General features: G+C 41.8%; 1 protein-coding gene across 1 annotated transcript; it reads left to right on the top strand.

Moving 5' to 3' along the window:
* The first annotated feature begins 2378 nt into the window (after positions 1–2378).
* On the top strand, positions 2379–22148 carry rnft1 (ring finger protein, transmembrane 1). Its single transcript, XM_068008491.1, is given in 11 exon segments — positions 2379–2402; positions 2405–2485; positions 2487–2518; positions 3589–4073; positions 7063–7139; positions 7559–7659; positions 9039–9192; positions 14077–14235; positions 17337–17402; positions 18540–18641; positions 18723–22148. Coding segments are annotated over 11 exon segments (1398 nt in total). The 5' UTR covers positions 2379–2396; the 3' UTR covers positions 18858–22148.
* The last annotated feature ends 588 nt before the right edge of the window (positions 22149–22736 follow it).

Raw genomic sequence — 22736 nt, 5'->3', positions numbered from 1 at the left:
AACCGGGATCTTGGGTTCATGTCACGCTACACGTAACCCCACCAGCAAAAGGGAAAAAAAAGTTATCTGTTTTTAATACTCTCTCTCTCTCTCTCTCTCTGCCATTTGGGTCTCTTTCTCTCTGTCTGTGTAATTGACACAATGTATATTCAGTGTACTGGGACGTACTGTTCTCCGTGACTGGCCTGTTCGAACACCAACGACACCTTTTGATTGGTGTGATGGTGTCCCAGCCTAATATAAGATATGCGATTTGAGAACCTTTCACTCATTCACCTGACGAAGGGGATAATCTCCGAAAGCTTGTGATTTTAAAATAAAATTGTTGGACTATAACCTGGTGTTGTAAGATTCCTAACAGTAGTAACCCACTGACAAGTCAATTTAGTTTTATGAAATTTTATACAGTGGACCCTCAGAATAATTGTCATCTTGGAAACAGAGAATGTCTGTAACTTTGAACTGTCACTATAAATAATGCAGAAAAGATGAAAAGTGACATAAAACAATTTTACTTCTGTAAAACATTGTATTTTTAGATACAGCTGATTCTTGGCTCAGGTACATACTTGTATAGTACCTCAATTAAATGGCCATTATTCATGTGTGAGGTTGGACGGTAAGTGTTGACAGGCTTTTTGGCTGCAGGAATATCACAGCCAACCCAGAACTTGCCTTTGCCTGATACTCACACACAAGCATTTTACACAGGAACAAACTCCTCATTGGAGCAATAGGTTTATCAAGTAAATGGCTCAGCCATGCAGACCAGTAAGGTCATAGGTTTCATCCCCAGAGTAAGCTAATCTGGTCACTGGATAAATATGCCCTAAATTTTAACACCATTTAGTTATTGGCATAGAAACAAAATCTTATCTTAACTGGTAGCCTTTGCAATGACTTCAGTGACAATTTAAATTTTCTCCATCCAGAGCGTTGTTGAGTGATTAAAAACCAGAAGAGTCTCGGGTTTGATTCCTAGTCTGTGCTGAGTTACTTGAGCTCAGCTGGGATGGCAGTATAGTGACACTACAATTGGCCTGAAGCAGACTTGCTTTAGGAAAGGAAAAAAACAATCCTGACTGCTATCCAGCAACTTCTGCTGGAATGCACAGGTACAGACTCACCAGGTGAAGACTGGATTGACCTCCTGATTGCCCCCTACAGCTGGATAGCCCTTCCACATTCACTGTATAGGCTCATGCATGTTTGGGCAGTGCCCATAGAATCAAAGCCCAGCAAGGAGTCAACACCTTTGGAGGGGAAGGGGAGGGGAAGAAGAGAAAATAGGCATATAGGAAATATTTTCACATTTTTGAGAAAATATGTGGGATTTCTTTGGGCGGTACATCAATGCAGCAAAAAGTTGCTTTCAATAACAAAAGAATTACTTAAAAAAAGTTAAAGAAACAGAAAATGCTGGAAATACAACAACCAACAACTTGCATTTATATAATGTCTTTAACATAGTAAAACATCCCAAGGAGCTTCGATGAGCGTTATCAGACAAAATTTGACACCAAGCCACATAAAGAGATATTAGGATAAGTGACCAAAAGCTTGGTCAAAGAGGTAGGTTTTAATGAGTGTCTAAAGGAGAAGAGAGGGGCAGAGAGGTTTAGGGAGGGAATTCCAGAGCTTAGGGCCTAGGCAGCTGAAGGCACGGCCGCCAATGGTGGAGCAAAGGAAATCGGGGATGTGCAAGAGGCCAGAATTGGAGGAGCGCAGAGATCTCAGAGGTTGTTGGGCTGGAGGAGTTTACAGAGATGGGAGGGGCGAAGCTATGGAGGGATCTGAACATAAGGATGAGAATTTTAAAATCAAGGCAATACACAGCGAGTCAGGCAGTAACTGAAAAAAAGAAAAGACAGGTTGTGTGTAACCCTTCATCAGAAACCTCTGACAGTGCAGCACTGCACTGAAGTGTCAGCCTAGAGAAACCTCTGACAGTGCAGCACTGCACTGAAGTGTCAGCCTAGAGGCCTTGAACGTTCAGATTCAGGGAAGAGTCTGAGCCAAACTGGCATTTGACTAGAACAGCCAAAAATAAACTAAATTAGGGAGGCAGACTATAAAAGTTATATTAACAAGGTGTGTTTCAGTTTGTGTTAAATTAATAATAAAATCTTACGAGTCAAATAACTTAAAGGCCATGAATTAAACATTTACCTGTCCACAACTTCTTGTTAGGCCAGCTGCCATAGCAACAAAGCGACGTCGAACGTCATTGCGTCAGCGTACGGTTTGATAGTGAAAAAAAATTAAATGATGATTTTATATATAAACAGAAGAAAAGGGGCAATATCGTTCCTCAAAATAAAGACGTATTCTTTATTCTGTGCTTGGTTGTGGTTTTTAAAATATAATTTGAGGAAAGTAAATTTGACCTCTCACCTATGACCCTCTTTCTGAGTTCGTTTGTGACATTGGCCGAGGAAATGGCTGTTGGAGGCTGAGGGAGATGTTGAGCGAGGCGCTGGGGTTCTTCCAGCATGAAACATCGGCCTCAGAATGACAGGTAACTATCGCTAAACTGGTGGGAAAAAATCTCCGGGGGTAATTCGGAATGGCGCGGGACCTTAACCTGGACTTTGCACTTGTTTTTTTTGAGAACAAACCCGCGTCACTTTCGGCTGCAGATTATGTTGTTGAGAGTGTCTGACAGAGGCCTGGTCTGTTTTACCTTGGGCTAACTCAGGCCGTGCTTTGCAACTAGAACACACTTTATACCATTGCAAGCTGTGCTGTCCCCCCACCCACCCCCAATATTACACGCAGAGAAAGAACTTCCATTTATATCAAGTCCTCAGGACGCTCAAGTGCTGCACAACCAATGAACTACTTTTGAAGTGTAGTCACTGTTATTATGCAGAGAAATTTGCACACAGCAAACGAGATTAATGACCAGTTGATCTATTTTTGGTGGTATTGGTTGAGTAGACAATGTTAGGCAGGACTTGGGATTTTTTTTTTTGCATCCACTTGAACAGGCAAACAGGGTTTTGAGTTAATGTCTCATCCAAATGACAGCACCACTGAGTGCAGCACTCCCTCAGCACTACGCTGAAGTGTCAGCCTAGATTGTGTGCTCAAGTTCCGGAGTGGAACCCCTTCTGAGTCAGATGAGAGTGAGTTACTGAGCCAAGGCTGAGCATATCAAGATGATTTGTGTGTTTGCGGTTTTACTAGAAATACTGAAAAGAAGGATCCTTGAAAGGATTTATGATTTTGCACCTAGCAGCCAGAGCTCATATTCTTTAGTGGGAGCTGGCTGCCTGTCACTGGGACACAGATCCACCACAAAAAAAGATAAAGTTAAATTTGTGTAAATTTTACAAAGTTAATGTGCAACATGTAATATCCAGTACTAAGTAGTGTGGACAAATGCAAATTGGACTCCTATTCTTCTCTGTGACCATAACCAGGACAAGCTATGCCTGGGGTGTCCTGTAGTAGTAATCTAAGGAAGTGAAAGGGATAAAAGTATGGAAAAAGGGGGCAGCTTATCCAAATTCCTCCTCTATGATAAATTGTAAAGTGAGTTCCAGTGCTGGAACTAATGCACTGTTTTGGTTTTCAATTTTCTAGGAGACATTCAAGCCAGAGCTCTGGAGCACTGCACAGACCAGGGATCCTGAACAGCCAGGCAGGAGGAGAATCTGAAATGCAGAAGGAATTTGTCACTGTGCACACGGGTGTCAGCCAGCTCCATATGCAGCCGCTAAATGGAACTGTAGGGGAAAGTCCAGCTTCACATCCTGCTGTACTTGTTGGGACTCCAGAGAGTGCGCTGCATCCTTCTAAAGAAGGGGAAGTTCAAATCCAGATGGATGTATCTGAAGACCACAGCAGCAGACTTGGGGCAGGTGCCCAGCGCTCAAACTCTTCTCATTCACGTTCGCACTCGCATTCTCATGCCAGGACAGAGGGTCCTGCTGGAGAAAGGTCTGAACTAGATGACAGGGAACCCAACAGCTCAATCTCAGAACTTCGGTACATCTTTCTGTGGCTTCAGAAGAGTCTCCCATACATTGTCATCATTTGCGCCAAACTGGTTTTTCAGCACGCACTAGGTATTGAGAAACATTTCAGAAGCATGGTTTAACTTGTGGGTGTTTTTAAGAATTGAAGATTGTATTGGAGCTGTTTGAATATTCAGCAGCCCTGAAATTCTGATGTTCTCTGGTTCCCTGCCATGCCTGCGGGATTTCAAAGCCGGTATCTTTTTAAAGCTTTAAAAATACAATGAAAGCAGTTTGTAACACGCCTTCAGGCCTGTCCTCAGATGATACTTCAGTTGGTAAAGACACTGCTCAGTGTGGAACTGATCCGTACAGAGCAGAAAGGTTCTCGGTTCAATTCCCACCCTGCTAAATTATCTAATCTCACCTGGAGAACTGGTAAGGGTGCTACAATTTGTTTCTGCACCCTAGGCTAGGAAAGTTCCCATCTCGATCACTAGAAGTGATGCTTGCCCACATCCACAATCTCATTTTCCAGCAAGTACAGGATTCTTCTTGGCTGTGATGGCCCATGGAAAATAGCCTCCCAACACTCACTGTCTCGCCTCACACCTGAAGAATGCCCACTTGGGCAAGGTACCAGAGTGTGGCCAGCATGTATGGAACTGTAGCTCAGCATGTCTTCAAGAGAAGAGGAGAGAAAACTGAGAGGGGGGGGCGGGGAGCCTGATTTTAATCATTTGTAATGGTAGTGAGTTCAGCTGATTTTTGGGATGTGGGTGTCACTGACAAGGCTGGCATTTATTTCCCATCCCTTGTTGCAACTGAATGGCTTGCTAGGCCATTTTGGAGGGCAGTTGAGAGTCAACCATGTTGGTGTGGGACTGGAGTCACATATAGGCCCAGACTGGGTAAGGACTGCAGGTTTCCTTCCCTGAAGGACTTTAGTGAATCAGTTGGGGGCTTTACAACAATCCGACATCTTCATGGTCACTTTCACTGATACTTCTCCAGATTTTTTTTAAACTGAATTCAAATTGCCATGGTGAGATTTGAACTCGCGTTCTCTGGATTATTAGTTCAGTCCTCTGGATTACTAGTCCAGTAACATAACCACTACATTACTGTACCCCTAAAATGGGTGGTCCTTTAACACCGATTCATATATGAATCTGTTTGTTGGAATTTCAGCAAAAGATTTTCTATAAACTTACAACATTTAATCGAACAGAATTTCCAAAACATACAGAGCCACAGATTCCTGTTTACAGTTACATAAATCATTTAAATAACAGGCTGTTATTCCCAGGTTCTAAAATATAAACCATCTTCCTACTGTATAATCAGGAAACAGCTTGCAAAATTCCAGAATCTTGCTGCCCTAGTGGGATGATGTGTGGTGGAAAGCAGTCTGTAGGGGAGAAAGTAAGTTTGGGGGGGAAATCTAATTTCAAAGATAAACCCAACAATAGGACTTATAGCATGCATCAGTCTCATGAACCTATTCCATTCCTAGCCTTGGCCATGTGAACTCGCAAACACCAAAGAAAAAACAATTGCGGGGTCACTATGTGGATCCATGATCTTCAGCCAGTTAATTTAAAAGCTAGCCAGATTTAGCCCGTACCTCTGGTCACTCACTAAAAAAAGCCTTTTCAAAAGCTGAGAAACCCAGGCGAAAGGCTGAGGCCCATAATGCAGGGCAACAGCGAGAATAAGATGAGGTAAATCGAGATTTCAACACAGCACAGATGCAGGGAGGAAGTAAATTGTGCAGGACAGTGTCTTCAGAACTCAGGAGGAAAAGAGGAAAGCTTTGGAGGTGGAGACAGGAAAGGTTGCGATGCAGGGAGAGATGACTGAAGGATTGTATTCGCCAAGAATTTGTTAATTTTGACTTGGACATGAGGAGTTCCATCATTTTACAGTGTTGGGATTGTGTTAATCAACTGGCTGTAATGAGTTACAATTTAAACGATAGAAAATTGAAATGATTGATAGTCTTATCAAAGCAGCAGATGATTTAATAATGGATGCTCATTTAATCTGCACTTAAAAATCCACATTTGCGCCACATGAATTCAGAGAACAAATGCCCTTCAGGAATATCAATGTTGCAAATTGAAACCCTGAAGTAATGAAGAGTTCGGATACTTTGTGATTTGGACAGCTCCCTAATATCTACTTGAAATTAAATCTTTGTAGGATAATAAGTACTCGATTGGACAGGGCTCCCTGCTGTATTATAATCAGACCTCTCAATTATTCCAGACTCGTGGAGACCTTTTCTAGGGTTTGTCTTAATCAAAGGTTGAGTTCCTGTATCAAGCACAATAGATCTTAAGTGTTTCCTAATAAAATTGGTGTATAATCCTAAATTTTAAGTATCTGCTTGCTGGTTGTTTGCCATCCCTTGCTCGTTATGTTTGATACTTTAAAACTGTTGGTTATTGGCAGCCTGGGAGCAGATGTCTTTGCTGGAAGTCGCAGGAAGGTTGCGGTATGAATGGGAATGCCAGGCTGCGGACAACATTCTCTGTTTGTGTTGTTGCATCAGGCAATTGTACAATATTTCTTGCTCCCACGCTACCTTTTTAACCTGCAGTGTTTTTTTTAAAAAAAGACTTGCATTTATATAGCGCCTTTCACAACCTCAGGACACCCAAAACGCTTTATAGCCAATGGAGTACTTTTGAAGTGTAGTCACTGTTGTAATATAGGAAACATGGCAGCCAGTTCATGCACAGCAAGGTCCCACAACAGCAATGAGATAATAGCCAGATAATCTGTTTGTGATTTTGGTTGAGGGATAAAAATTGGCCAGGACACCGGGGAGAACTCACCTACAAATTAGTGCCTTTTATATCCACTTGAGAGAGCAGACAGGGCCTTGGTTTAATGTCTCATCTGCTATAGCATATATAAAAAAACAGTAACTATGAACAACTGAGATGCCCAAGTATCCAGATTTCTTCCTTTGAGTGTTTAGGTTTATGTCACAGTTCAGATGAAGATTCTCCCCATCCCACTTAAGTAAAGAGTTGCTTTTTAGTAATAAAATTCCACTACAATCAATCACAGCTGTTTTTTGTTCTGTTAGGTATTGCAGTTGGTGTTGGACTGTGCATAACTTTCCTTTATGCAAACAAGATAATTATAAATCAGGTCTTCCTGCAGGTAGGTTTCTTTTATTTAAAAATATTTTGCCAGTTTTCCTCCCTCTGCTCCTGAAGGCATTGCCTCTTTAATGGGATGAGGTTCCAACGTCGTCTTGTACAAGTGGTCATTATTCACGTGCAAGTTTATCCCAAGGCTGCCTGAGAGACTCAGTTGGTAAATACACTGAGCCAGACAAAATCAGACAAGTCAGTAGGAACATAGGAACATAGTTCAGACAAAAATGCCTGCATCATGGATTCCAGGTGGTAAATCCACTTGCTGCTGGTTACAGGCAGCACGGAACCAGAGGTATAATAAACTCTATTCTACTGTTGATCTTCAGGTTGAGTTTTACCATGGTGAGAACGATGAATGATAATCTGCTTGACCTGTGTAAATTCAGACTAAAAGACTTTTCTACTTCTGTTTTGTTTTAGGAGCGGCGCTCAATATTACAGTGTGGTTGGTTGCTTGGGTTTCTAACAGCCTCCACCCTTCTCCTCTATGACACTTTCCAGTCCCAGTCACTCTACTACAGGTACATTTATTTGTACACCAGCTACCAGAGAAAAAAGTTAATGAGTTTCGAGTGAGGCTAGAGATTATTTTTCACACTCAGATGGGTAACAGACTCCCAAAATAAAGCACTTAGTGTTGTGTTGGTAAATTCCTTTAAGAAAGAGCTGGTCATGAGGATAAATATGGCTGGAGATGATTAATGACTGGGGAACAAAATGGTTCTTGAGCTACAGGCATTGTGGAAATTTCATCCTAGTGAAAGCAAAGACAAATAGAGTAAGTCGTAAGGTTAGATAGATATGTTGGGGTTTTGGTCAGTGGCCTTTTGCAGAATTTTCCTTTGAGATTAAATAATTTGGGTAGAAATAGAAAATCATGTGGAAAGCATGAGCTTGATGGGCTATGTTGTTGAGAATGTCTCTGAAAGGAGTTCTGGCACTACCCCCACAGGATAAAGTATGAGGTTAAGTCAGCCTGCGTTGCTTTTGCACCCCCTGCTCCCTTAGTGGCTGTCTCGAGAATTATATTGACAGCGGCCTGGATTTCAGTTCCTGGCTGCTCCCTCGATTGGGGATCATTGAGAGGTTTAGGTGGGAGAACTGAGGAGGAGGAGGAGGAGAAGAAGCAACAATAAATCGCAGCTCCTACTGGTTAACCGTGAGAGAGACATTGATTTGTGGATGTCATGGGTTACACTGTTCCACTCTGCAGGCAGGTGAATAGTAACAAGTTATCATGTGAAGAAAAATAGAAGGGGGGAAACTAATCTGGATTTACAATGGAAAAGAATGCACAGGCAAAATGTAAGGACCACCTTAATTTCAATAGAATAATGCTGCTGTTGATTATAGTGTCTGCGAAAGTTGAAACATAAAGTCCATTATGCATTGAATGTTGTGTAGGCAAATGTGGCAACCAGTCCGCATCAGCAATGCATTGCAATAACTTTTTTACAACAACTTGCATTTATATAGCGTCTTTAGCGTAGAGAAATGTCCCCGGGCACTTCAGAGATGTAATTAGACAAAAATGGATGGGGTTAGCTGATTGGGGGACGTTGGCCAAGATTCCTATTAACAGCTTCTCCATGCTTGGAGGGAACCAAATGTGATATTTAATTCTCAGTAAAAAATTTTAACTCTGAAAAGTAAATTAAAGTGCCTGTGGATGGGTCACAGGACCTCACTTTACTCTGACATATTAAATGGCATTTACATTACAGCGAAGTGAAATTGATTCAGATCAGATGATTTCACTTTTCTGTGTAAACATGAACCAACTAGAATTAAATGTATCAATTCTTATTAACAGGACTAGATGAAGCTCTGAATTAGGATTTAAATTCAGTGCAAATAGCATTTGAGAGATTTTGAATTTACTGCTTCCTTTCCTTTGCAGCTTAATCTTTCTGCATCCCAGTGTCGATCTTGTCGGATTCTGGGATGTGCTGTGGATCGTGGGAACTGCAGACTTCATATTGAAGTTTCTTTGTATGGGGTTCAAGTGCCTTGTCCTTTTGGTGCCTTTACCACTGATGTCATTCAAGTCAAGGGTAAGCTTAATGAAGACAATCTGAGTTTGTGATCATTTAGAGCTGAAAGGGGGGGAAAAAAAATCTACATTTTAAAGTCACCAACTTCTCCTCCTCCATTGAAGTACTGACTTTTCGCACTTTAGATATTTTCAAACGACACGAGTTACATATCATATTATCTACATCTACTGAGAGGAGGAAAATCCTGGCAGCTGATTGAAATTAATGGCATTTTTCTGAACCATGTTTCATTGCCTAATTCTATAATTTTTTTTGCCACTGTTACATTGGAGCAGTATTTAAGCTGGCAGTATCCACGTGCATTTCATACATGCTGTCCCTTTTCAAAAAAAATTAAAATGTAGGTCTGTCACTGACTGGGAAAATAGGCACTTGACCGGCTCTTTGCCTTCTGGACATGATGCTCTTGAGTTAGTCTTTGGGAACAACTTGGTTTTTCCACCTACATTTACACTATAGTTGCTGTATTCACATTCCTGGTAAGTGGATGGAGCTTTAAAGCATAGCTAACAGCATATGATCTTTTTCCTTTCTTGCTAATTTTCTTGCCTTCCCTCCTGTCCTGAAGATATTCATACCATACTGCAGTATGTTTTCACAGGTGCTGAGCATTTTCACATACCTAGCCCAAGTAGCCCTAATTCATGTGCAAGTCTTGATGGTAAATGATGACAGGCTAATTGACTGCAGAAGCATCACAGCTGAGCTCAATCCTGCCATTATCCAACATCCACCACACACTCACTTCCAGCAGGGATTATCGGATAACAATCAGGAGTGGCAACCTGTATTCCCATCTAACGCAGGGGTGAGGCTGCCTTGGCTGAGATCAACTAATTTGGCATAGGCTGGGAATTGAATCTGAAACCTTCCTAGTCTATGGCTCAGCTAATTACTGGATGAACACACCGAGCTTAGCACACAGATCTTCAACTTCGCTCCCTTGCGTGCACACATTTGCTTACAAAAAAAAAACCTTACCATAGAATTTTCTTTTCCTTGCTCTTCCCTCTTCCTTTTGGTGGGATGAAGTTTGGAGGGCTCTCGTCTCCTTCCTGTCCGCCCTCCTTTGCCACAGGCAGAATTGCTTTCCGGTGTAAATGCACCTTCAGCCTTGTATCTCCACCTTTTAATGAACTTCAGTATTCAAAGCACATAGGCAGCCTTCAAACAACTGCACAGTTTTGGCATTTCAGATGAGTTATCTGCATAATCCATAAGTAGCTCAGCAAGCTGACTGACTCACCCTGTATCAAACCCCATCAGCAATTTCTTTGAATTAGCTAGGATAACTTTATACATGTTTCTATGTAAATGACATTGCTCAGCCCATGAGGTAATACTGCTCATGTATAATTTTGACAGCACTAGCTGCAATGGAAAGGGTGGTCCTAAATGGATAAACAGCAGTGAGCTTACCGATGGCCTGTGCTGGTTAGTTGCATGGCGTTAGCTGGTAGTAAGCCTGCACATACTTGAGTCCTAAACCTTGGCTCCATGAACCTGTGCGAAAGTTCTCTGGATTTAGCTAAGTATGGTTTGCTCCCTGGGGGAGAGAGTGCACTCCCTGTAGGGCAAACGGAAATTTTACTGGTGTGTCGATTTCTCATTAGCTTGGAGACGCTGGGTGATGGATTTTAGCATTTGGCTGATCAAACACAAAATACCCTTGATCAGTGACACTTGCTTGAAAGTGCTTATACAGTACAGCTGAGGACAGGATTGTGCTTGTGGTAGCTCCTACTGTCGAATAGCTTGTTAGCACACCGTCTGGGCTCACACATGAAGAATAGCCATTTGGATGAGGTATGAATGAGCTGCAATTTGCCATTTGAGGATGGGCATGGTGGGGGGAGGGGAAAGAACTAAATTTCCATCTATCGATCTCTGGTATTGTTATTAAGAACTCTCAGTGACTTCACAATACAAGCCACCAAACCCAGGTCTATTTGGGATTGTGATGTCGGTGCTAAGAGTGTAAAACTGAAGCACATACTGAGCCTGAAATTAACACACCAGTGGTGTGAGAATGCTTCCCAAAGACTTTGTCAGTTTATTTCTGACACTATTCATGCTGCAGCTGAGCCTGATATTCATGTTCCACTGTATAGCTGTAACCTTCAAAAGCGAGAAATTCACTTGGCAGACTCCATCCTGTGGCAATTTACAGAGCAGTTGGTTGTTAAATATTTCCAACTATCTACAGGTAAATTAACTTTAAAAAAAAAATCACGTTTACTACAGTTTATAAAATCCTCTGGTATTTCACTTTCTTGTACCTTTATCTTCAAACCCGCAGCACATGCATAACTAAGAAACCCTAAGGGCCACCCCGTCCCGTGGTTGCCTTGATGTTTAGTACTGTGCCGTTCAAAAAAGGAAGGATCCTGTTCCATGTGGAATCCCTAACTCGTGCTGTTGGGTGATCTCAGTTATGGATGTGGCAGCAGGGGTGATTACTTGGCCTCGATATCTGTGGGATAGGCAGCGGGATGCCATAGGGGCAAAAACCAGCCAGGGGCCACAGTGATCTTTGCTGGGAAGTGTGCACGAGTGGGTGTCGGGTGAAGATAGGGTCAGGTTTGGCTGTGATGTCCCCAATGATGCTAATTATTCAGTGTTTAGGTAGATATGTGGAATAGGTAGAAAGTTAGAAGAGATTTTTAACAGGATAACCATTTTATCGGAGGAGGGGGAAAAAGATAGTTAAGTCAATGTAACTTGGTTATCAGAAGTCACTAAAGTTTATAAATTTAAAAGAACAATTCCTTTACCTCTCTGATTATTCCTGTGTGCTGCATTATTAGAATGAAAACAATGCACTTGGAGACAGTTGTCAGGGATACGTTTCACATTCTGGAACTGGTATTTTTCAGAATGCTGTTGGCCTCGATGCAGGGTTATGGATCACGGGTAAATGTGCTCTAACGGAATTGCCAATTACTTTTAGCATGTGATTTTTGTGGATGACATGTAGGAGGCTTTGATTATTTTGTGTGTACTTGTTTAGCTAAGTTGTTCTTTATGGAATTTGTGCTGCAATTATTTAATACACTTATTGTTTGCAAAGAGCTTAGCTGCTGTCCTGGTCCATGTGGAAGTGCTCCAGGACTTTTGAGAGCATAGGAGCCCTTCCTCCAGCAGTTTTTCTAAACTGTGCTCCACTACTTTCTATTGTGACATCTTGATGCATCCATATGGCAGTGTATATATGCACAACCTAGTGTGCTACTGAGCCACACAGAGCAGAAAGGTCCAGCTTCAGACTAGTCTGTCCCAAGTTAGCTGAACTCTGGGCTTCTCTACAGTTGATTTCAGTGTTCCGGGAAATCAGCCAGAATTCCTGTCTTTGATCCTAATCCACTAATCCCAGGTGACCCTCATGGTCAAATAACTTGCCAGGGCATCATGTGAGTTCTGGAGGACTGCCAGCAGCTGTGGAAATGTACCTCTGTAATTACAAAGGGGAAAAATAACAGTCTGACTAAATATGTATGTGTTTGTATCTATATCTCTTATTTAACTGTAGCATGTGTGTGTTTATAAATAAATGCTTTTTAAAAAATATAAATAGCTCCCATATCTGAAATTTACTAAATATAAACAATATGCTCAAATATTTAAAATCTCCTGTGGAGCTTAAAAACATGATACATTAACCCATTAACAGTTCCGGGACATAGGCAGTCACCAAGGAGACAGTCTGAGTTGCATGACATTAATTCTGTAAAATGCTGATTTGGGGGTGGGGAAATGATACCGGAATGTTCTAGATTTCTTGACAATCCGACAACTCCAGTTTCTACTAGTGAAAAGACTGCAACACAGTCTCACCAGCATATGCTGGTTTACCAAAAATGTGGTAGCCCAAGAACACACGAACTGACAGCAGTCATGTTAACCTATTTAACATTTCAACTGTGGTATAATAATGCATAATTGATTAAAAAACAAATTAGTAGAGGAAAAAGACTTATTTAATGCTGAACAGCCCTGATCTAAATTTGAAACTGACAAGCACCACAGATTTCAAAAGTTCCGACTAAACAATAATTAACGTCTACATGGCCTGATCTTATTTTTACTTAAAAGCAATTAGAATTTGATGCTGAAAAAGGATACCATTTTGTCTTGTCAGAAGAACAATACATTGTGCATTATATGGTATAAAACCTCTGTCCTTATAAAACAGTATTTAATCTTTCTTGCTGTGAGCAAAAACATAAGGACATCCACAAGAAATCCATCAAAAACAGTATTATTAATTAGTGCATGTAGTTGTCGCACTTTGTTACAGATGCAAAATAATCTTAAGGCTTGGGTGTCTCTGAGTTGCAGACTCCAATCTGAAAAGTTTCCTGACCAAAGAGTCAAACTTTAGTAACTTCAAACTGTTTGCTTATAGCAATTATCATTTCTGGCCTTAAAGGAATAGTCCAGCTTAAATACAGCTCTATCTTAACAGAAGAATAATACAATGGGCATTACGTGGTACAGTGCTGCACTATTATAAAGCAGCCTATCATCCAGTTTACAGCGAGCAAAACACTGGGTGATCTACTAGTATATGTGTAATGTGTTTGTGAAAGTTGTAGTCTTGTCAGAACCTCCTTGATCTGTTTTAGGAAGCAATGTATTTGAGGCCTGTTACCGTACTGATTTCAGTAGTCTAGAAGAACCGATCCTTGTACTCAGTAATTACATTTGATTCAATAACAATGTAGAAAAACGCTTCAAGTCAGTTCACAGAGGCGTAATCAAATAAAAGGGAAAGGTGACTAATATAAAGGTTATGGCAGAAGAATGTGGTGATTATGCCAGGGCTTGGCATAGTCTTAAAGCTTGATTTTCAGCTTTTACTAATTGTGTTTTTCTTAAAAGGGTCAATGGTATATGGTTATTGAGGAAGTGAGCCAGTTTCACCGCTCACTCATACCCTTGCCGGTTTGGTCCTGGTACCTGATTGGTAATAAAGAATCAGATGGCTTTGTGATCTGGACTCTTGGTATTCTGCTAAGTTTGTTCTACCTCATACTCAAGGTAAGGGAAAAATTCTAGCTTATGCTGGTATATTAAAAGAAAGTCATACATTTATATAGCAAGTCTTTAAATTGCCTTATATCTCAAACACCTCAGTGAAAAAGATCCCACAAACAGAAGTAAGGTGAATACCAAGTTAATCTGTTTCTTTTGTTGGTTGAGGGAGGAATGTTGATCAGGCTTCCCTACTCTTCAGATAGTGCCATAGGATCTTTAACATCCACTTGTACCAACATAGGCAAATGGGGACTTGATTTAACATCTCGTTTGAAGTATGGCACCCACGACAATGCAAAGAAAGACTTGAATTTCTATATCGCCTTTCACGACCTCAGGACGTCCCAAAGCACTTTAAAGCCAATGAAGTATTTTTGAAGTGTAGTCACTGTTGTAACGTAGGAAACGCAGCAGCCAATTTGAACTCGGCAAGGTCCCACAAACAGCAATGAGATAATGAGCAGATAATCTTTTTTAGTGTTAGTTGAGGGATAAATATTGGCCAGGACTCCAGGGAGAACTCCCTTCGAATAGTGCTATGGAATCTTTTACGTACACCTGAGTGAAGCAGATGGGGCCTCGGTTAATGTCTCATCCGAAAGATGCCAATTCCGACAATGCAGTACTCCCTCAGCACTGCATTAAGTGTCAGCCTGGATTGTGTGCTCAGTGTATCTGCAGCGGGACTTGATCCACAACCTTCTACCACTGAGCCATGGCAGACACACAATGCAACGCTTCCTCAGTACTGCACCACTGTATGAGCTGAGATTATGTGCCAAGCTCCTGGAGAGGGGCATGAAACCACTATCTTCTAATTTGTAGGGGAGAATTCTACCAACGAGGCCAAGCTGAGATGAGCTGATGCTTCCATTTTTCTCTTTCTTCTCTTCTCACCACCCCCGCCCCCATGGCCCAGTTAGTTAAAAGGGGAATAACTGATCATAGAACCCAGGAAGCCCCAGGTTTGATCCCCAAATTGTGCTAAATTAGCTAGTCTCAGCTGGGGTAGTGGTAGGGATATCGCATTGGCCTCAGTTCCTGAATTAGACAGGAGAAAATTAGCCAGGTTACTGCACCCGATTTCTATCCAGCGACCCGGCAGACAATGCAGGTATGTACACAGAGTGTAGTAATTGAGATTTACCTAACACCACACCTCCCCATTCTTAAATGATATTTGTCAGTCCCCCTCAGCCAGTGTCATTCCCTGAGTGTAGACATAACTTGCTCCCAGTCCTTTGCCAATTAAGAGGTGAGAGAGACCAGCATTGGGTGGTGATCTCTCCTATTTCCACAGGCACCAAGCCTCCAAACGAGTATGCCTCAGCAGTCAGTCAGACAATCAAAGTTACATGAAAAATCATGGAGCCCAGCTGGGTTCCTTGCACTTTGACATGCTATGCCAGCTTCCCTCCCTCCTAAGTTTCCAAATCATTGTCGACTTCAAGTAAAAACCCAAACCAGGCTTCCTATGTTTTGAAAATCTACTACTGAAACTACCGCCAAATTCTCAAATTGCCAAGTGTGTAACTGAACACATTCCTAGTGATTTCACAGACCAATTTTAAAAAGTCGTCACACACTAGCCAAGCTTGATAGAACCAGGGTCCCACTCTTATGGTTGGTTACATTCTTCTTTTCAAAGGTGGTGACTTAATTCACCCAAATGTAAGATCATTTCAGTTGATAACGATTCAAAAATGAAATGTAAGTTAACGAAGGTTTGTAAAAATAAACCAATCCTTGCACCATTTTAATGCACCATTAGCACTAACTCCAGAATTACTGACTAAGCATAGTACTATTCATGGATAGTGAGGCCTGTATTTGTATCTAGAGTTCCTTATTTCATTCAGGGAAAGGTGTTTTCTTTCCAGTTGGGAGAGTGAATTGAGGGGTGTGCCAAATAGAAGTTTACAGCAGAGGAGGATGCCATTCAGCCCATCGTGTTTGTGACTGATGACCCCTCATCACTGACACTCCCTCCTCCCGACCAAAGAGAATAATTTTTATCTATTTACTTTATCAAAACCTCTAGTAAATCTTCTCAATCTTCTCTGCTCCAGTGGAAATAGTCCCAGTATCTCAAGTCTCTCATCAGTATAGTTTTCCATCCCTGGCATCATATCTTGGTGAGTTTGTGCATTGTTGTTGTACACTCCCCAGCAGCTGGTTTAAGCTGGCAAAAACCTGGAATCAAATTCTTACCTGACTCCCTCTGTGGTGGGGAGGAAGAAAAGAAAATGTCAGCATTAAAATGTCAGTGCTGACAGAGAAGGGCTAAAGACACTTTGTTCTTGTGAAACTATTGGGAGTCGACTCGGTGACCCAGCAGTACAGCAATTAAGATGCTGCACTGACAGTAATGCTGACAGAAATGCAGTGTATTTGATTAGTTCTCTGCGCTGATGCCTTACATTAGCAAAGGAGTCTTACTGAAGGGCAGGAAAAACCTGACAGTTTTGTCTCATGGCAACTGTGCCATCTGCCTACTTTTTAATCAAGCTGGGCTGACAGCAGAAGATAGTGACTGAATGAATCTATGACTTATGGACCTGCCTATTTCAAGGGAACCTCCTGAAATATACCAATGTGTATTTGGGGGGGGGGAAGAGGGGGGGGGGGAAGAGGGGGGGGGGAAGAGGGGGGGGGGGGGAAGGGGGGGGGGGAGGGGAAGAGGGGGGGGGGGGAAGAGGGGGGGAAGGGGGGGAGAAGGGAAGGGGGGGGGAAGAGGGGGGGAAGAGGGGGGGAGAAGGGAAGGGGGGGGGAAGAGGGGGGGAAGAGGGGGGGGGGAAGAGGGGGGGGGGAAGAGGGGGGGAAGAGGGGGGGAGAAGGGAAGGGGGGGGGAAGAGGGGGGGAAGAGGGGGGGGGGAAGGGAAGGGGGGGAAGAGGGGGGGGGGAAGGGGGGGAAGGGGGGGAAGAGGGGGGGGGGGAAGGGGGGGGGGGGAAGGGGGGGGGGGAAGGGGGGGGAAGAGGGGGGGAGGGGAAGGGGGGGGGGGGGGGAAGGGGGCGGGGGGAAGGGGGGGGGGGAAGGGAAGGGGGGAAGAGAAATGTAACACTTTTCCTGTAATGGTTTGTGACCCTTTATTTTTGATCCTCAGCTCCTTGGAGTTTATGGTCGATGGAGCAGTTTCAGGAGGGCTCTGCAGAGTTTGTTCCACAAACAGGTGAGGAAGTACAATACTGTTACATTCTAGTAAACTAATATCTGGAGACTCTCTCCTCAAGCATCCCTTCCAAATGGTCATTTTTCAGAGAGTGACTACATACGCTAATAAAATGTTGACCAGCTGCCACCTCTTGGCTACTTTGGGACATTGCAGCTAGTGTTAGTCTATAATTTGGAAATAAATAAAGTGGAATGGGAACTCCCCCCACATATAAACTGAAAGGTGGGGGGGGGGGGAGGAAAAAAGACATTTGCTTCCTCTAACAGCCCTTAAACAGTTTGTATTATTGCACACACCCTTGATTTATCTGGAAACCACAAAACAAAACTTCCAACAGAAGTTTTAAAATTTAAACAGAATTTAAAGATTTAAAGCAAGTCTCTCTCTACGGCATTAGTCCGATTTCTGTGCTGTGTGGGCTGTCAGAACTTTTATATATTTACCATGTGATTCCAGACTAACACACATGAGAAGTTCGCTGGTGTACTAAATATCCAATGAGGACTGAACAAAATGGGTAAAAATGACTGTGACATGGTTGCATTCTGTAATTTGACTACTTTTTGCAGTTTAATATTGCCTGTGCTTTGTATCATTTAACTGCAAATAAACCTAATTGGATATTTAGCCTGTCTAGCAGTTGGACTGCTTGTAATATTCTGTTTACTAGAACAGTAAGGTACTTTTGATTGTGTACTTGGAAAAGTGAATCAAGATTGGTGCCTATGCTAACCTATATCATATCTTTCCTGATCTTCATTTTAGGGAACTCTGGTATAGTTCCATAATATTCCTTAATCTTTAATTTCTTTGGGTGACATTGTTACTCAGCTCAGTATCTCTTTAACTCACTAGTAAATTGCCTGTGCCATTGCTTGCAGTTGACGAAGATAGGTTTTATTAAGAAATTGGCCCTACTGTACCACCCATTGACCAGAACCTGCAACTACATCATTATAGGCAACTGTTTGCATGCAGGATTCCCACTCTAAATGTTTACGTAGGTGGTTTCATTGTTAACATTTGATATAAAAATTGAAGACAGGAAGTGTGGCCATGCATGCAGATTATTTCTAAATATAGAAATTCTCAACGAACAAAGCCATTAACCAAAATCACTCTGTTCTGTTGAAGCATTACGGGATTGCAGCCAGCAAGCACCAGTGCAGTGATGCAGGTGATATTTGCCCCATCTGCCAGACAGAATTCAGAGAACCTATTCTCCTCATCTGTCAGGTAAATGTCTTACGAGAGGAAAAAAAAAATTGAGATGCGTTATCTCGAGCTCTTCTGAATTCCTTCCTTTCCGTCCTGCAGCATATATTCTGCGAGGAGTGCATTTCACTCTGGTTCAATCGAGAAAAAACTTGCCCCCTGTGTCGGACTATCATCTTGGACTACGTTCAGGCTTGGCGAGACGGAGCAACCTCCACCCATCTACAGGTTTATTAACCAGCTGACCGAGCCCCTCTGATGGCCAACAGCATTGGAATATGTACAAACAAGACTTGCTAACAATTTAGTACAAAGGAAGAACTTTTTAAAAAAATAAATACTTTAGTAATAAAAACCATTCAAAGATAAATGCTTTATTTTGTCAGTTGAGATCATTTGACTTAAGTCAGAATATTTTGAAGATTTGTGATTGTTACTGAAACTTGTATATCAAATGTACTCCTTTATTAGTTCTCTTTCCCCCCCCCCCCACCCTTTCCAATTCCAAATTGGAAAGTGTGTTTAAAACTCAAAAATATTCATTGAATTTTGGCTACCAATGTTATCTGTAGATGCCAAAGAATCAGGCTGTAGGTTTAGATTTTTTGAAGTCGGTCTGAATCAGGGAGAGGTATTTGGATCTTGAATCCAAATCTAATTCCCAACCACTTGCCCTTGCTCTTCAACGCAAGAGTGAGAACAGTATAATAGTCTTACTGAAATTAGTGGGAGGATGCTGAGAACCATACTCTATCTACCCCAGATAATTACGCAACGTTTTCATGTCCATAATAGTGTTCAGTGCTCCAAATCTTTCTGTTGCATTTTCCACTGAATTCCTAATTAATTAAGGAAGTCTTGTTGGAAATTCCAGGTCACCAGAGTGGCACAGCTGTGCAATTGGTAATAAAATTGCTGTTGATGCATCAGATAAGTACACCCCTTACCATATTGCAAAGAGATGGAGATGTTGACTTTCTTAACACAAGTTATATTTTGGAGCTAAACTTTCATTTCATTAGCCTGCCATCCAGGTCATTGGGATGTGAATATAATGAACTTACGGCTAAGAAAAAAATCCTCAAACTACTTTTGTGAAAAAGGTGTGAAGGTGCAATTTTTTAAATAAGAAATTGTGTTGGATGGGTCACTGTTCAGTGAACCAAGGCTGCCAAAGTTATAAAATGTTACAAACCAATTTGTGATGATGAAAGGGCCTAATTGCAACAGGGTAAAAGAGTGTTGAGAGAGTAGACATTTGCTAGTTCAGACTCTTGCAAATAAATCTGAGTAATGGAATTCACATACTGTAGAAAGGCAGATGTGTGCAGAAACTATTGCATTTGGAGGGATAGTTACGAGGGTGAATGGGTTTCATAAAATCATCGAAATGACAGCACAGGAAGAGGCCATTCAACCTAGAACAGCTGTGCCAGATTTATGTTGCACTTAGGTTACAGTTAAAATGCTTGGGTAAACCTGATAACAATCCCCTCCCCATCCAAAAAACACACTTCTACCTCTCAGTAACATCAATCAATTTAGGGAGGGGTATGGGCTGAGGGAATAGAGGGAAAATGGCAGTCTAAATCAAAGGAGTTAGTTGTGAAAGTTAACAATGAAACCACAAGACTTGCCTTTGAATCTATTCACAGAATCTTTTAACGCAGTCAAATTATGGATCGGTGGAAAACAGTTTCACTTTGTTTTAATTGAGAAACTGAAATTATATTTTTTAAGAATGCATTCAAAACAAATTAAGATAGTTGATTTCTCCAATAACAAAGAGGAGGAATGGGAAGAGGGGCAATGGCCGAGGTTTCTGTAATTAATCACTATCCAGTTATCTCCCAAGTGCACATGTGGATTTGGGTGAAGATACATTTCTCCGATAATGCTCGATATTTACCGAGGTTGGGCCCTCTCTGCCCCATTCTCTGACTGGGAACACAAAGAAAAACCTCTTGCCAGATCCTCTTGAATTCAAGTGCAGTTATGCTGCAATTTTTGTGTCACTAGTTTTGGCTTCACAGTATAACTCTGGATTAGGTCCCTTTCTGTCTCTAGCACCCAGCAGTCTGAGACCACCACCTCCTTCAGGAGGCTGTCTCACACCACATGCAGCTTAACTCCAGTGGGCTGTCTAGCTGGGCATGAAAAAGTGCTCAGGTGGTCAATTAGCAGTATTGTTACCTGTCTGTAGCGTAAGAGTAAAGTGAGGGTCTGGACTCACCTGATGATTATTTTGTTCCTGCCCCATTCTTCAAATCCTGTGCCTCAGGGAATCACATTTCTTCAGTGTTGGGGAAAGGGTGGGAACAAAATCTAGGCACAGTGTAAAGTTCTGAAACACCACACTGCCTTATTAGAAATATTATTTTCTGTTGAGACAGGAACTTGCATAATCACATGTATTTTCACACATTCTTTAATTTTTATTTAATAATTTAGCAATGCTGCATGCAGTTTCTCAAAATTCTGTTCTTTTTAAAAAAAACACACAAAACCCCTGCATCTTATCCCTGGGCCATTTATACCAAGAGGATATGATCTTTCTCCAAGGCCGCTTTGCTCTTAGTTGACCACAAAAAGAATGAGTGCAGTGCAGTGCAGTGCAGTGCAGTGACAATTCACCCTCTGATTATTTTCCTCCCATCCCCACAGCATCACTCATCAGATCAAGAACGCAGTGGCATGGAGGAGGGGTGAGGGGTGGAATGCAAATTGCCTGTCACTACTGCAGTAACACAGCACACTATGACCACCTGCCTCGATTTTTAAAAATCCTTTCTAAAAAGGGATTGGATAAAGAAAATGTGAAATCATTTATAAAATCTTATGGCGCCATATATCGCCACTGCAGTGACACAAGACCCTCCTCACCGCACCCCCCCAATCCCCACACCTCCCAATCGCCATCAGGGAAGCCACCACCTCACTGGTGAATCTCCTTTGTAAGCTTGAGTAGAGAATTTTTTAAAGAATGTTTTAAAGTGTTCGCTCCTACCTGCGTGCTCAAAGCACTCAATGTCCTAATTGAGGTGGATCTTTGAGTGTGGGCAAGCACACAGGCGCAGGGTTCGTTCCTGATCACAGGAGCTCCATTCCAGCCAGCCAGAGTAAGTCGGGTGCTGCTGGCTGTGAACAGATTCTATAGCTGCCAGTTGCACCAGCACAGTATAAGTGCAGCCCTATCATGTTGCCGATCAAAAACAGGAATCCAGTCTGGATTATATTAGATCTGCTCATGGGGGTAGGGTTTCATTTCAATGAAATGAAAACAGATCACCAGCCAAAAATAAGTGTTTTTAATTACTTTAGATGAATAGGCATTCCAGACAAAATTAGACTTTTCTTTCAGGTTTGTTTTGCATTAAGTAATTTCTTTTAATGTTTGTGGTTTTTAAATTTGGTTTATTGTGCTTGGTAAAATACATGGTGTAAGGGAAATATGAAATGAATATTCTCTTTCTCTTCCCAAGTCTCATTTAGATTTTAAGAATCATAAATAAAGTGATTTATCTGACACTGACTTGCTGTTTACTTCTGGTCGTCTTCAGCCAGCATCCTTTATTTACTCTCAGTAAAGACTACCTAAATGTACAAAAAAAACACTTGTTCGCAGAGCTGTTAACCCTTTATTGACTAATTGAAATCATGAAGCCATTCGTTGGGCAGAAACCAGGGGAAGGGGGAAAATGCCACAAATCAATATGATAGTAATACCTGGCCAGAGAGGAAGTCAATACACTCCAAGGGAACTTCCCTCCAATCTTATCAGATGGGTAACTAATTTACAGCTTTTAAGCTGTGGTTAGTTCTCAATCTATTTAAAATAAACTCAACATCTATCATTAAGGACTCAAAAAATCTACAGGGAATCAGCTTTTATGAGGCTGTTGTACCAATCTCAATCATTTGCAGGTTCATGATAGCTTTAAGCCATTCAGTAGAGTGCAATCCTACCATTTTCATATTCACCACATCCTGAAGATTAAACGTTCTCTTACAGAACTCAGGTTAGATTGGTACATTTCGAATCTGATTTGTACAACCCACCCCCCTTTTTAGTTATAATCTTCAAACCCACTTCCAAAGATCTTTTAGTGCTTAAGT

Source organism: Heptranchias perlo, chromosome 28 (assembly GCF_035084215.1).
Source record: "Heptranchias perlo isolate sHepPer1 chromosome 28, sHepPer1.hap1, whole genome shotgun sequence".
NCBI classification, from domain to species: Eukaryota; Metazoa; Chordata; class Chondrichthyes; order Hexanchiformes; family Hexanchidae; genus Heptranchias; species Heptranchias perlo.
This window is presented reverse-complemented; position numbering and strand designations above follow the sequence as displayed.